At 51.4% G+C, this 11,564-nt stretch overlaps 2 protein-coding genes across 5 annotated transcripts in view; one reads left to right on the forward strand and one right to left on the reverse strand.

The window, feature by feature from the left end:
- Positions 1-8,429, forward strand: part of XPO7 (exportin 7) — a 44,734-nt gene extending 36,305 nt beyond the window's left edge. For 2 of the 4 annotated variants that reach the window (XM_014519651.2, XM_006022988.3), the window contains exons 22-28: positions 579-661; positions 1,278-1,492; positions 3,278-3,416; positions 4,704-4,864; positions 5,955-6,053; positions 6,415-6,542; positions 6,759-8,429. In XM_014519651.2, the coding sequence (XP_014375137.1) occupies positions 579-661; positions 1,278-1,492; positions 3,278-3,416; positions 4,704-4,864; positions 5,955-6,053; positions 6,415-6,542; positions 6,759-6,852 (919 nt within the window). In that variant the 3' untranslated portion in view covers positions 6,853-8,429. The other 2 variants (XM_014519652.2, XM_025203431.1) reach the window with 2 other exon arrangements.
- A 1,071-nt stretch (positions 8,430-9,500) lies between these two features.
- On the reverse strand, positions 9,501-11,558 carry PBDC1 (polysaccharide biosynthesis domain containing 1). Its single transcript, XM_014519640.2, has 4 exons — positions 11,419-11,558; positions 11,145-11,285; positions 10,700-10,811; positions 9,501-10,061 (listed from the first exon to the last, which is right to left on the reverse strand). The coding sequence occupies exons 1-4, from the start codon at positions 11,464-11,466 to the stop codon at positions 9,934-9,936; spliced, it is 429 nt and encodes a 142-aa protein (XP_014375126.1). The 5' UTR covers positions 11,467-11,558; the 3' UTR covers positions 9,501-9,933.
- Between the last annotated feature and the right edge of the window lie 6 nt (positions 11,559-11,564).

An 11,564-nucleotide genomic window follows, 5' to 3' on the forward strand; every position in this document is an offset into this window, starting at 1 on the left:
GTAGTGCTCCAGCCATGCAGAAAGGATGCTAGACTTCAGCTAGGTCCTGTCCCAGTTCCCTAGGATCCACGTGGTCACGCTGTTTACCAAATCCAAAAGGTATATTTGAGAAGGGACATATTCTACTCAGTGGCCTATTGCTACTCAGTGAGGCAAGCTCAGCAAGCTTGCTGCACTTCAGCCTGAAGATCAACTCAGCTGTTGAGAGGAAAACTATGTAATGACTGAGCTTTTAAGTTCATCTGAATCATGATCAGAACTTAGCCCAATACTCCTGAGCTGTGCAGGAGTTCCCTGTGTTTGCGTGGCAGTAGCCCAGTGACTATTGCCAAAACTGGATTTCCAGCATATGGTGGATTTTAGTATTCTTAATGTGCAAAATACAGGCCTTTTCCCTCCATAGAAACAGCATCACTCCTCTCATCTGCTGTGTCCTGACTCTGATACCAAATGGAGCAGCTGTTGCTGAACTGCCATAAACAGCCCTACCCCAAGTGATGCCCCAGCAAGGAAGATTCTCTCCTTCCTCCCTCCAATATACGTGAGCAGTTGTTGATTTGCTTGCTTTCCCCTGGCAGATCCCAAAGGTTGCAGTTTGACGTGTCCTCCCCAAACGGCATCCTGCTTTTTCGGGAAACGAGTAAAATGATAACTACGTATGGTGAGTACCAAGTGGGGAGCCTTTATTCGTGTGACTGCCCAGATGGGAGGCTGCCTGGAAGGCAGCTGATCCCCTGTGAGCAGGGCCTGGGGCATCTCTGTTACGGCTGGTGTTGTGAAGAGGAGTCTGGGCTGGGGGGCAGGGACAAGTACCTTGAATTGTGATCTTACTGTGCTTATGTGAAGCAGGCAAATTTGGCCTGAGGTCCTGGCACTCGATAGATGAGCAAAAGGTCAGGATTTGCCATGCTAGGGAAACCCTGCTGCTGGAAACGATTAATTCCACCCTCCTTCCCCCAGCAAAGCCACACGCTTTCTTCAGCCCTGCAGATCAGTTTGCACTCGTTTTCCAGCAGTGCAGTGTGCAACCAGAGAAGCATGCTATTAACCAGCTTCTCCCAGGGCATGAGGACACAGCTTAGAGCAGCCACAGCCAATAATGTAACCTTTGCTTTGGAAGCTGGCCCAGAGACGCCGCGCCAAATGCCTCTTTCTGGTCTCTCCTCAGTCGTTCCCTACAGCTCTGCTGCCTTTTCCCCCAGTCCCTTTGAGAGACAGGATGGTGCAGGAGATGGCAGTGGTGCTGGTGTGTTGAGTCTGCTTCTGTGCTCCTGCAGGAAATCGTATCCTCACGCTTGGGGAGGTCCCAAAGGACCAGGTGTATGCCCTGAAGCTGAAGGGCATTTCCATATGCTTCTCAATGCTGAAAGCTGCGCTCAGTGGGAGCTACGTCAACTTTGGTGTCTTCCGGCTTTACGGGGATGATGCACTTGACAACGCCTTGCAAACTTTTATCAAGCTCCTGCTCTCCATCCCACATAGTGACCTCCTGGTAAGCCAGCATGCCTCTGACCTAATTGCACACTGCATGTACACAGAAGAGTCCATCCTCTGTGTGCTGCCCTGACTGAGATCCTTACCTATCCTGGGATGAGTTAGGGTGCTCTTCAGGGCACGTATGCCTGTGTTGCTATGTCCAAATGGCTGTTAAGTCCCCTTGTCTGCCTCCATATCCAAAGAGCCGTGGTGTTAGCTGTGCCACATGTGGCAGTAAAGACGCCACCACTTTGATCTGGGTTTCCAGAGGGGAAAAAAACCAAGGCAGGAAGAACTCATTGCCTGTGTTTCCTGTTTCTGTGTGCAAAGAATGGCCCATGTGTCTGTGCTGAAGCTCACTCCTCACTCTGCCAAAGAGGTGTCCCTTCACTGGTCTCCTTCCCCACCCAGCACTCACCCCCGTGCACTTGGCGCACTGTTCTGCTGCCACAGTTTTAACCCAGCTGGAGGCTTGTGTGACAGGGGCCCATGCGGTACTCACCATAGGGATCTCTCCCAGCGTCTTCTAATGCTCTGTGGTGCCAGCCATCATTCGGAGTTCCCAAACTCCTGTGCTTGAAAAAATGTACTTGCTAGCAGGGCTCCCACATCCTTGGACCAGCCTCCCCCTGTTACAAAAGTTTCTTGTTTCTCTTTCATCTCCCCCAGCTTCAGCCAGTCCTGCCAGGTTCCTGTGTGCGTCACTGTCTCAGCCTTTGAAACCAGACAATGCAGCCTTTTGATGCGAGACAGGAGTGGGAGATTGAGCTGGGCTGATGTCCAGTGCACACCTTCTCCTGCTGTGTTCTCCTGAAGAACTCTGCTTTTCTTCCTATAAGGGGCAGCCTTGACAGAAGGCTATACACGGGTGTCAGGGAGCAGGATGGGATATTAAAAGGTGTCTTGCTGAAGGAGTATCTTGGATGGATGAGCAAGCTTTAATCTTTCCCACTGAGTCAGACCTTCCTGGGCTTCAGTGTGCAATGAAGCCTCTGATTGCAGAACAGAATCTGATGAGAAAGCAGTCATTGCTCCTTGCCCCCACAGGTTCCCTGAGGCTCATGGTGCCAGCTCCTCTTTCGCCCGGAACATAGCTGCAGCCGGATAATTGCTTCCTTACCTGAAAGATGCTTCGTGCCGACAGAGCCATTTCTTCGCTCTGTGTGGCTCCGGGCTCTGCGTCCACAACAGCAATTAAAACGCAGCCTTGCTGTTCTGAAGGCAGCCGCCTTGCCTTCTTGCTTCTGCATAAGCCTGGTGAACTGTTTCTGTGCCCACTTGCAACGGCTCCTTTGGCACAGCCCATGCTGAAGTGCTTGGCCAGTGTCACTGCAGAGCTGGTTGGCAGGCTCCAGGACTTGCATCATTATCCAGGTCCTCCTTCTTCAGCAGAACCTGGGAGTGGTTATAGTTGCTCCCATACTTCCAGGGAGGCTGTTCTTCCTCAGATCTATTGCCACTGACCCACTAAAATAGGAGGCAGCACCTCCAGTGTTTGAGTTGGCCAAATAACTCGCCAAGCCAAAAACGGATGGAAGCAGGGTATGGGGAAATGTTCTGATAAAACACTGATGGAGGAAGCCTGTTGAGATACTCCAAGGTGACTAGAGAGATGGGGGTGTACTACCCATAGGTTGTCTGTAGGGGGATTGTTTTGCATAAGCTGTTTTCAAGACAGTGAAAGCGAGTAATCTCCAGGTGATTGGAAATACATGTGTTTAGGCTTCCGCTGCTCTGCCAGAAGCTCCATGCTCAATTCCAAACTGAACAGGAGCCCTAAACAACGCCTCTCTTTCTGCAGGATTACCCCAAACTCAGCCAGTCCTACTATTCCCTACTGGAAGTTCTCACCCAGGACCACATGAACTTCATAGCCAGCCTGGAGCCCCACGTAATCATGTATATTCTCTCTTCCATTTCTGAAGGTCTCACTGCACTAGGTAACTATCTGCCTTCTTTTGGTGCATGCAAAAAGGGCTCTCTTGAAAAGAGGAGAGGAGAATGGGCTTTAGTCTACACTACAGATTTAAAGTCATCAATACCTAGTTAAGATCTATTTGCAGCAGTAGATATTGCGAGTTCATTTTAATGGCATGCCTCATCTTTGTTACGGAGGTGTTTGTGGGCTAGCAGATCAGTGCCCTGTATGCAGGCACTGTGCACACATGTAATACAGATGGATGTGGTCACTTCCCTGAACAGCTCACAACTGAAATTAGACCAGTGATGCAATGTATTGTGCCATGGGGGGGTGAAACATGAAGTGGTTCAGCGACTGAACCCCGGTTGGTACCATCCTAGATTAGGGTGTTAGCAAAGGTTAGGGTATAGGAAGATCTGTGGTCTCTGAGAGTAGCTGAAGCAAGGAGCAAACATGGAGGCAGCACTGTGAATCCTTGTACATAGGGCTGTGGCCCCTCTTTGATACCCAGGACAGGAGGAGGAGTTTTTCTGATTCCATGAACTTGAACTGTAGCTGCTGGTAGCATGCAATAGAAAATCCAAGTCTGAAAGGTGTAGCTCTGTCCAGGACTGGGATGATGATACATAACATGCAGCTCCTGGAGAGCATCCCTGGTGGTTTTCAGCCCCAAACACCTTAGAATCTCAGGGTCCAGCAATCATACAGCCTGGCAGAGCGAGTGCTGGCTGTGGCAGATTGGCCTTTATCAGCTTCAAGGTCAGCAATTGGGGTGGAGTAAGGCAAAGGAAGGCCAAGGTTCCTTTCAGCTACTGGGGAAGCTGGCACCTCTCTTGCAGCGTTGAGTTCTGTCTCTGCTGAAGGGGCTGCTGGTGGGGCTGTCACGGTGCATCGACAGGGAGGGGTGTCACAACATGGCCCAAAAGCAGCTTTATTAGCATGCCTCCTGGCCCTCTGCAGCTTCCCTAGCCGTGAGCATGACAGCAGTCAGCATCACATAGGAGACCTAGTCTGTTAATTAGAGAAATGGCAGGGTCTGTGCAATTACCCCAACTCCCTGGGTTGTCAGCACTGATGAAAGCCTGTGCCTGCCTATATCTTGCACTCAGGGCTGATGAACATGCCAGTTATCAGGCTGTGTGTGTGTCAGCTTGGCTGGTGGAGGTGAATGGATGCCATGAGGCTGGCCTCTGAGAGGGGAGAAGTGCAGGGCCAGGCAAGGAGCTCCATGGGAGTCTTGGCCAGCCGCTGGACCAGGTGGAGTGCTGGAGGTGTCCCAATGTGTCCCCTTCTCCTGTTCTCGCAGACACCATGGTTTGCACAGGCTGCTGCTCCTGTTTGGACCACATTGTCACCTATCTCTTCAAGCAGCTATCCCGCAGCACCAAGAAGAGGACCACCCCCCTGACCCAGGAGAGCGACCGGTTCCTGCACATCATGCAGCAGCACCCGGAGATGATTCAGCAGGTAAAGAGCTGAGAAGGGGGATATCGGGGGTGACGCATAGGGGGTTCACATGCACCCCCTGAGCATGGTGGTGCACCCCCTACAAAAAGGTGCCGCCAACACTGCTGGCAGCATCTGTGGGTGGTTGCCGACCCCGGTCAGCTCTCACCACCCTCCCCCACCACCGACAGCGCCGGCAGCATCTGTGGGAGCTCCCCTGCTTACCACTGCCGTGCTCCTGTTGCCGCCGCTGTGGCCCCCCGCCCTGCTGCCAGGGGCACGCCTCGTTCATGGGAGATAGGGTCCTTACACCATGAGCACATGACACTGGAGCACTTGTTGTGCAGTCCCCAGTCCCCTCCTGTAGGCACTGTCGCCTTCTCCAGAGCTGAGCTCCAGGGGAGCTGAGGCACTTACCTGATGTCAGAGGGAACTGGAAACCCATGGCTTATGCTGCAACTCCAGTATGTTGTTTATCACGTCCCAGAGCTCTGAACTGGGAACTGCCCTGGGGCTGATGCTTGGGGCCAACGTTCTGTGCATGCAGGATGGGGCATTTCGCACCTACACTCTGAGCAGGAGGGGCCCAAAACTTGGAACCTTTCTTAATATTATTTTTTTCAACATACTACCCCATTTGCAGTCCCCTTTTCTTGGGACTTGCTGAAAGCTTGTCATGGTGAAGCCAGGAGATATGTCTGCCACCCACTAGCATGCAGTCATTTTAACATACGTACCAGTTGAGCTGAAAAGCAGTAGCATGTGTGTATGCTTTTGGTTGAACACAGCAGTGTTGTTCCAGAGCTCAGTGAAGCAGCCGTCAGATTCTCCCTGATCTCTCCAGTAAGCATGCACTCTGCCTACCTTGGCTCTTCTGGTGTACATGGCTGGCAGGTTTTCTTTCTCTTTTGCTGGTCCTGATCATACAGTGCAGGACCTGCAACGTGAGCTGGAAGACCAGATATGCTACAGCCTTATGGGTAATACGTGGAGGCAGCTATAACCCCTTGGAGGAGTGCATGCTGGCAGATTGACACACATTTCTGGGGCAGGAGGAAAGTTGGCTTTGAGGGAGCAGCCTGACCCTCTTGCTTTCTCGTTATCTTTCCAGATGCTGTCAACAGTGCTGAACATCATCATCTTCGAGGACTGCAGGAACCAGTGGTCCATGTCCCGACCTCTACTTGGCTTGATACTTCTCAATGAAAAGGTAAGCAGGCCTGACTGCTCTCAGCAGACCAAGATGACCTTTTAGTTGGGAGAGACCTCTGGAGTTGGGACAGAGTCTGGTGTCCTGCAAGTGACGGAATTGCACTGGCAGAGTTGGATTCAGGAGAGCCAGGACAGCAGTGCAGCTCAGGTTGGCAGTGTCCCGGTGTCCTGCCCTGCTGAGGGGAAAAGCTCACATAGCATTTGCTTGGCTCACCCTTAGCTCCAGCAAATCCTCCAGTTACCCATTTACCCGAGTTCTAGAATATGCAAAAACCGAAGCTGCGCACTTCTTGCTACCCCTGAAAAGACAGCTGGCTCAGCACTCAGATGGCTCACTACCACTTTCCTGTTTCCCCCAGTATTTCTCAGACTTGAGGAACAGCATAGTGAACAGCCAGCCCCCGGAGAAGCAGCAGGCCATGCACCTCTGCTTTGAGAACCTCATGGAAGGCATTGAACGCAACCTGCTAACCAAGAACAGAGACAGGTTGGTATAGAGAGCTCGGCCTGGGAGGTGACATCACAGTACTGAGCCTGTAGCTCTGCTTAATGGATGAATGCAGTCTGCAGAGACTTGCAGTCCCTGCTTATGGCAGCATCACGGGCTAGGATTCAAGTATGTGGCCTAGGATAAGGCGTCTGACACTCCTGTATCAGTGCCGGCAAGCCCTGTTCTAACACGTGCTGGTCTCTGTTCCCATAGGTTCACCCAGAACCTGTCGGCATTCAGACGGGAGGTAAACGACTCTATGAAGAATTCCACCTACGGCGTGAACAGCAACGACATGATGAGCTGACGTCTCGCACCATCACCTGTACAGAGCAGCATCTCTTTGGCCTGGACCAGAGGGGTTACCGTTTCCGATGGAAAGAAAAGAGGGCGTTTCTGATCCCTGCTCTTCCCTCGGGTTGGACTGCGGCGCTCAAGCTCAGCCGTACTCCACGTCCAAGGGAGGAGGGAACAGGAGGGGGGTGTTCAACTCGCCAGGGCAGGGTGCTTCCGTTTCCTTGGGAGGGGTGGAGGGGGCATGACCCGGGTGCGAGAATCCAGCGTCTCCCTACCAGAACGTCTGCGTGGAACCCTAGCGCTCTGCTGCAGCCTGCCTTGTATAAACATGTACATTTTTTCATAACATTTTGAACAAGGTTTATATTGACTCAAGTTTAAAAAAAAAAAAAAAAAAAAATAAGCGTGACTGAAATTTTTACGGAGTCTAGTGCACCAATGCTGCCGTGAGGGTTGCGTATGCGAGTGAGGAAGATGTGTCTCCTGCTGGCTTGAAGCTTTACTTGGGTGAGGGGGTGTGAAAGTGCAGAGATATATTTAGTGACACGTGTAGAGAGAAACAAAAACCACAAATGGGGGGGGAAAAAAAGAGAAAATGTAAAATTCCAAATGTATATTTTTTTTCTTATAAGCCCCTTAAAAATCACGACTTCCTGTTACTGTCTCACCCTTGTTATTAGGAACTCAAAGCCATGCTGCGTGATCCATTCATCTGTGCTAGCTCGTGGGTGTCTCCTCCCCCAGTGTAATGGTAGATGCTGTTCCCATTGTCAGTCAGCTTCTGGTAGGGCCTTCGCCACCCAGCGTTGGTGCATTTGGCGAGTTGTTTCTTTCAGTAAGGGATCCTTCTCCCCACCCCCATCTAGCCCCACCCTGGGAGGAGCACTGCAGTGAGGCTGTCTCGCGTACCTGCCAACTCTTCTTTCCTTGGTTTTCTTTCTTTCCTCCCCCACCTCACAACCTCTGTCAAGCAGGAAGCATGTGTGGAACAGAGTGAAAGCCTTGGGCTGAGCTTTTCATACTCCTTGCCAGTGCAAGACCTGCACAGCCTTCCCGTGAGGCACCACGTGTCCATTTTCAGACACGCATGCACTCGGGAATGAGACGCAGCCAGGCTCTTGGAGGGGGGTTTGTATTGAATTTACCACTGTGGAGGGTTCTTAATAACAAGGTCTGCCTAGCATGAGTTATTTAACATCCCCCTTTAAAAACCAGTCTGTTTCTCTAAATCACCCTAATACATGTTTTGGATAGAAAACTTAATTACAAAGGAAAGTGTAATTGGGGAGGGGGAAACCTGTTTGCCTTGTACTTTCTCCATTACTGTTGCTGCTAGTTGTGTGCATCTCTAGCTCAGCTCTAACCCACAGCCACTCAGTCCTTTAGGTTTGGTTTCAGTTTCTCTGCCCGTACACCACCTACTCTGAATTTTTCTTTTTCTTTTTTTTTTTTTAATCTCCTTTCCTCTGGCGATTGTGTGTTGGGTCCTTTTTCGCGTGAGCAGATCGCTGGTTGACTTGTAAGGGTGTTTGCTGCATACAGTGTAAGCATTGTGACTGCAAATAAACTTCAATGGTTTCTACTGAATTGTGTCTGCTGTTTGCAGAGGCCACTTGCCTCACTGATAGACTCAAAAACCCACTCCTAATGTTTCTCGTCACAGGGTTCTGCCACCTGGACTAGGGCCTGAGGCGCTGCAGCAGCCTGCCATGATGTACGGGTAAAAGCAGTGTTATTGGCAGACAAGGTTCTTGGGGTACATGTGGTATCTTTTTATTAGACCAACTAAATATTTGGAAAAATTGTTCTTTGCAAACTTTCAGGCACAGGGAGAGTCTGCATGGGTGTTACTGGCAGGACAGGTTTGTATTCAAGACTTCATTGGACAGTGCCATCAGGCCTAGGTGCTTGGCCTGTGATTGCAGATTATTCAGCTGTGCCTCACAGCTTCCCTGTCTTGGAGGTATCAGTTAATTATCTGAAACATTTTAATAAGCTCTGTTCCTTAACACTAAAGAGCATGAACCCATAACTGTTGAACTGCCTTGAAACTATGGTTTGAACTTAAACCAGAACCCAGAAAGAATCTCTGCAGCTGCTTTGACAGCAGAGTAATTTGGCTTCATTTTCATTTTGAATGAGCAACCCTGCAGCTTGCCTCCAGCTCAAGGGCATTCTTCCCAGTTCACATACCAGAGCAGAGGCCACCTTTTTCTACTGTTGGCAAGGGCTTGAAGTAACTGCACTCACGCAGAACAGAGCTCTCCTGCTACTGCTAGCTCTTCTGCATCAGCAGTCCCTCCAAATCTGAAGGGCTTTGCCAGCGGATTTAATATTCAGGGTCTTCTGGTTAGGGATGCCTCTGACCATGAACTAGATGCTGACAAAACCTGTACAGATTCACTTTTTATTGAGCCTCAGGGAGGCAGGACAAAAGGCCTGAACTGATATGCAAACACAGGGCCCTAAGTTCTTTAGCCCACTCCTTTCCGTTGAAAAACACAAGCCAGCAGCAGCTACTGTGTCCAGGGAGTATCTTATCCCCTTATTGCTTTCATCTATAATGAAGAAAAGGTGGGCGGGGGGGAAAGGGAGGAAAAAATACTGCCCTAACAGAACTTGTCTAGTAAAGAAAGAACGCCCAGAATTGCAACTGGAGATGATATGGACACTTGTGGTTTATTGTTTCAAACTGATTAACTTGCAGTATATCCCAGTGACATGGGAGGCTTGTCAAGTCTAGGAAGAACCACACCAGAGAAGAGCAGTGCTCCAGGGAGATGCAATACCTTGTGAGAAGTTCTTCAGCTGTTTTCAGATTTAAGGCTGCTGACTCCCAGGTTACAGGTGCAGGGTGCCAGGGGATGCTATTCTGTGCTTCCACCATCCCACTGTATGTAGCAAGATTTAAGTCACAACCATTTATTGACAGGGCACTTTAGTTCACTTGAGCACCATAAAAGCACAGAGCAAAAGCTGATCTCTAAGTCAAGTTCCCCTTCAGTTGCTGCGTGTTCGTGTAGCTTCAGAGCAACTGTTAACACTCCTGCAGCAGGGAGTGGCCCCGTCCAGTGTACAGAAGGGGTTTGTTCTACCCATGGTCACAAGCTGCCTTCACTGCAGCAGCCATCTTCCTCTGGGTGGCTGAGTTGTAGATGACGCTGTTGTAACCCTCTCTGTTTCGAGCAATTTCAATGGCAAAAAATTGGATCCTGGTGGCTAAAAGGGGGAGAAAATAAACATATCGTTATAGCAGCTCTGTGGCGTAATGTATCTTCCCCTCCCAACAGCTCTTCCAAGCTTCTGCTACTGCCCCCTTCATGCACAGACATGCAGCCTTTTTAATCCAGAAGGGAGCGGCTCTAGGTATGGCAGGACGCACAGCTGCTTCTGCAACAGTTACCCCTTAAAATAGCACTTTTTGTGGGTTAACCAGCAGAGCAGACAGTCTATAACTTGGTGCTGAGTCTAGGTTTGGTTCAGTAACTGAGGAGCAACTTGGGTTTTTGTGTGTTGACATGACAATTTTTTTCTTAAAGACAAGTCAAATCAGCTAAATCAATTCCAGATCTCAGAGTCATTCAAGAACCATGTGGCCCTACTACAGGCAAGCATCCTCCACCCATGCCTGAGGCTTCAGATGTTTCGAAAACCTTCGGTGGGCATCCTACATGCAGGCCCAAGTCTGAAGGCTTAGAGTTCGGACACCCCCGAGGGTTGCCTGCCCTCAGCCATATGGCCACAGAAGCAAGCTAGGGACAACCTGGCACTCTATTTAGAAGTGCCACGTAGAAATTTGCACCCAGTTTCTGCATGGGCAGGCCTTCCTCTCAGGTTGTACGCAGCGGTTTGCTCACCAAATATCGTATTCTCGTCCGTGTAGTCTTTGCTGCAGTCCAGCCGCAGCAGGGTGCCGTAGTTGAAGTCTTCGACGACCCCCTCAAACTGCATGCAAAACGGACGCCACTTCTAGAGACAGAAGAGCCGGGGCTGTAAACTTCTTCCCGGCAGCCGGATAAGCGGAGCCCGTTCTCAGCCCTCAGATCCCATGTCCCCGAACCCGCCTGCTGCTCACGATGCCTTGTCCACGTTCGGGAGAACAACAAGTGCGCCGGAGAAGCCAGAAAGCACCCGCAGTCGGGAATCCCTTCACAGCAGACGTGTCTCCAGCGTGGCTTTGCGTCATCCCATGCCACGACCGCTGTGGCGCTTCCCCTCCCCGAGCCTTCTCCCTCCTTCCAGCCCAAGACTTTCCCCTGGGGCAACGCTGCGTCCCTGTTGCAGTTTGCCCAGAGCACCAACCTCCTTGGCTGGCTCCGATTTGAGCTCCTCCGGCTCCAACACATCGATCCTGAGGCGCCCGAAGCGCTCCCGGAAGGCGGCGTAGATCTCCTCATCCACCTTGGTCAGCTTCAGAAACGTCGGGTCCACCGAGGAAATGAGCTGTTGGGGGGTGGGGAAAGGGGAGAAAACCCGGGGCCGGGCTCCTGGGTCCCGAGAGCTGCGAGCAGCAGCGTGCTCGACCCCACCCCTCCCCGGCGGGAAGCAGGCAGCCCGGCCCCGGCCCCGCACTCACGTTGAAGTAGACCTCGGCGTGCTGCGCCGCCTTCATGGCCCACATCATCTCCACGCCGGGCTGCGGGGACGGGACGGGACGGGACAGGGGGTGAGGGGGTGCGGCCTCCTCGGCCCCGGCCCCGGCCCCCCCCCGCCTGGCTACTC

Source organism: Alligator sinensis, unplaced genomic scaffold, assembly GCF_000455745.1.
Source record: "Alligator sinensis unplaced genomic scaffold, ASM45574v1 scaffold98_1, whole genome shotgun sequence".
Taxonomy (NCBI): Eukaryota; Metazoa; Chordata; order Crocodylia; family Alligatoridae; genus Alligator; species Alligator sinensis.

Coding starts and splice junctions, on each gene's coding strand:
- PBDC1 (XM_014519640.2), bottom strand. CDS start 11,466: ATGATGTGGGCCATGAAGGCGGCGCAGCACGCCGAGGTCTACTTCAAC. Junction 10,812..11,144: donor AATCGGAGCCAGCCAAGGAG/GTTGGTGCTCTG, acceptor TTCTGTCTCTAG/AAGTGGCGTCCGTTTTGCAT. Junction 10,062..10,699: donor GGACGAGAATACGATATTTG/GTGAGCAAACCG, acceptor TCCCCCTTTTAG/CCACCAGGATCCAATTTTTT.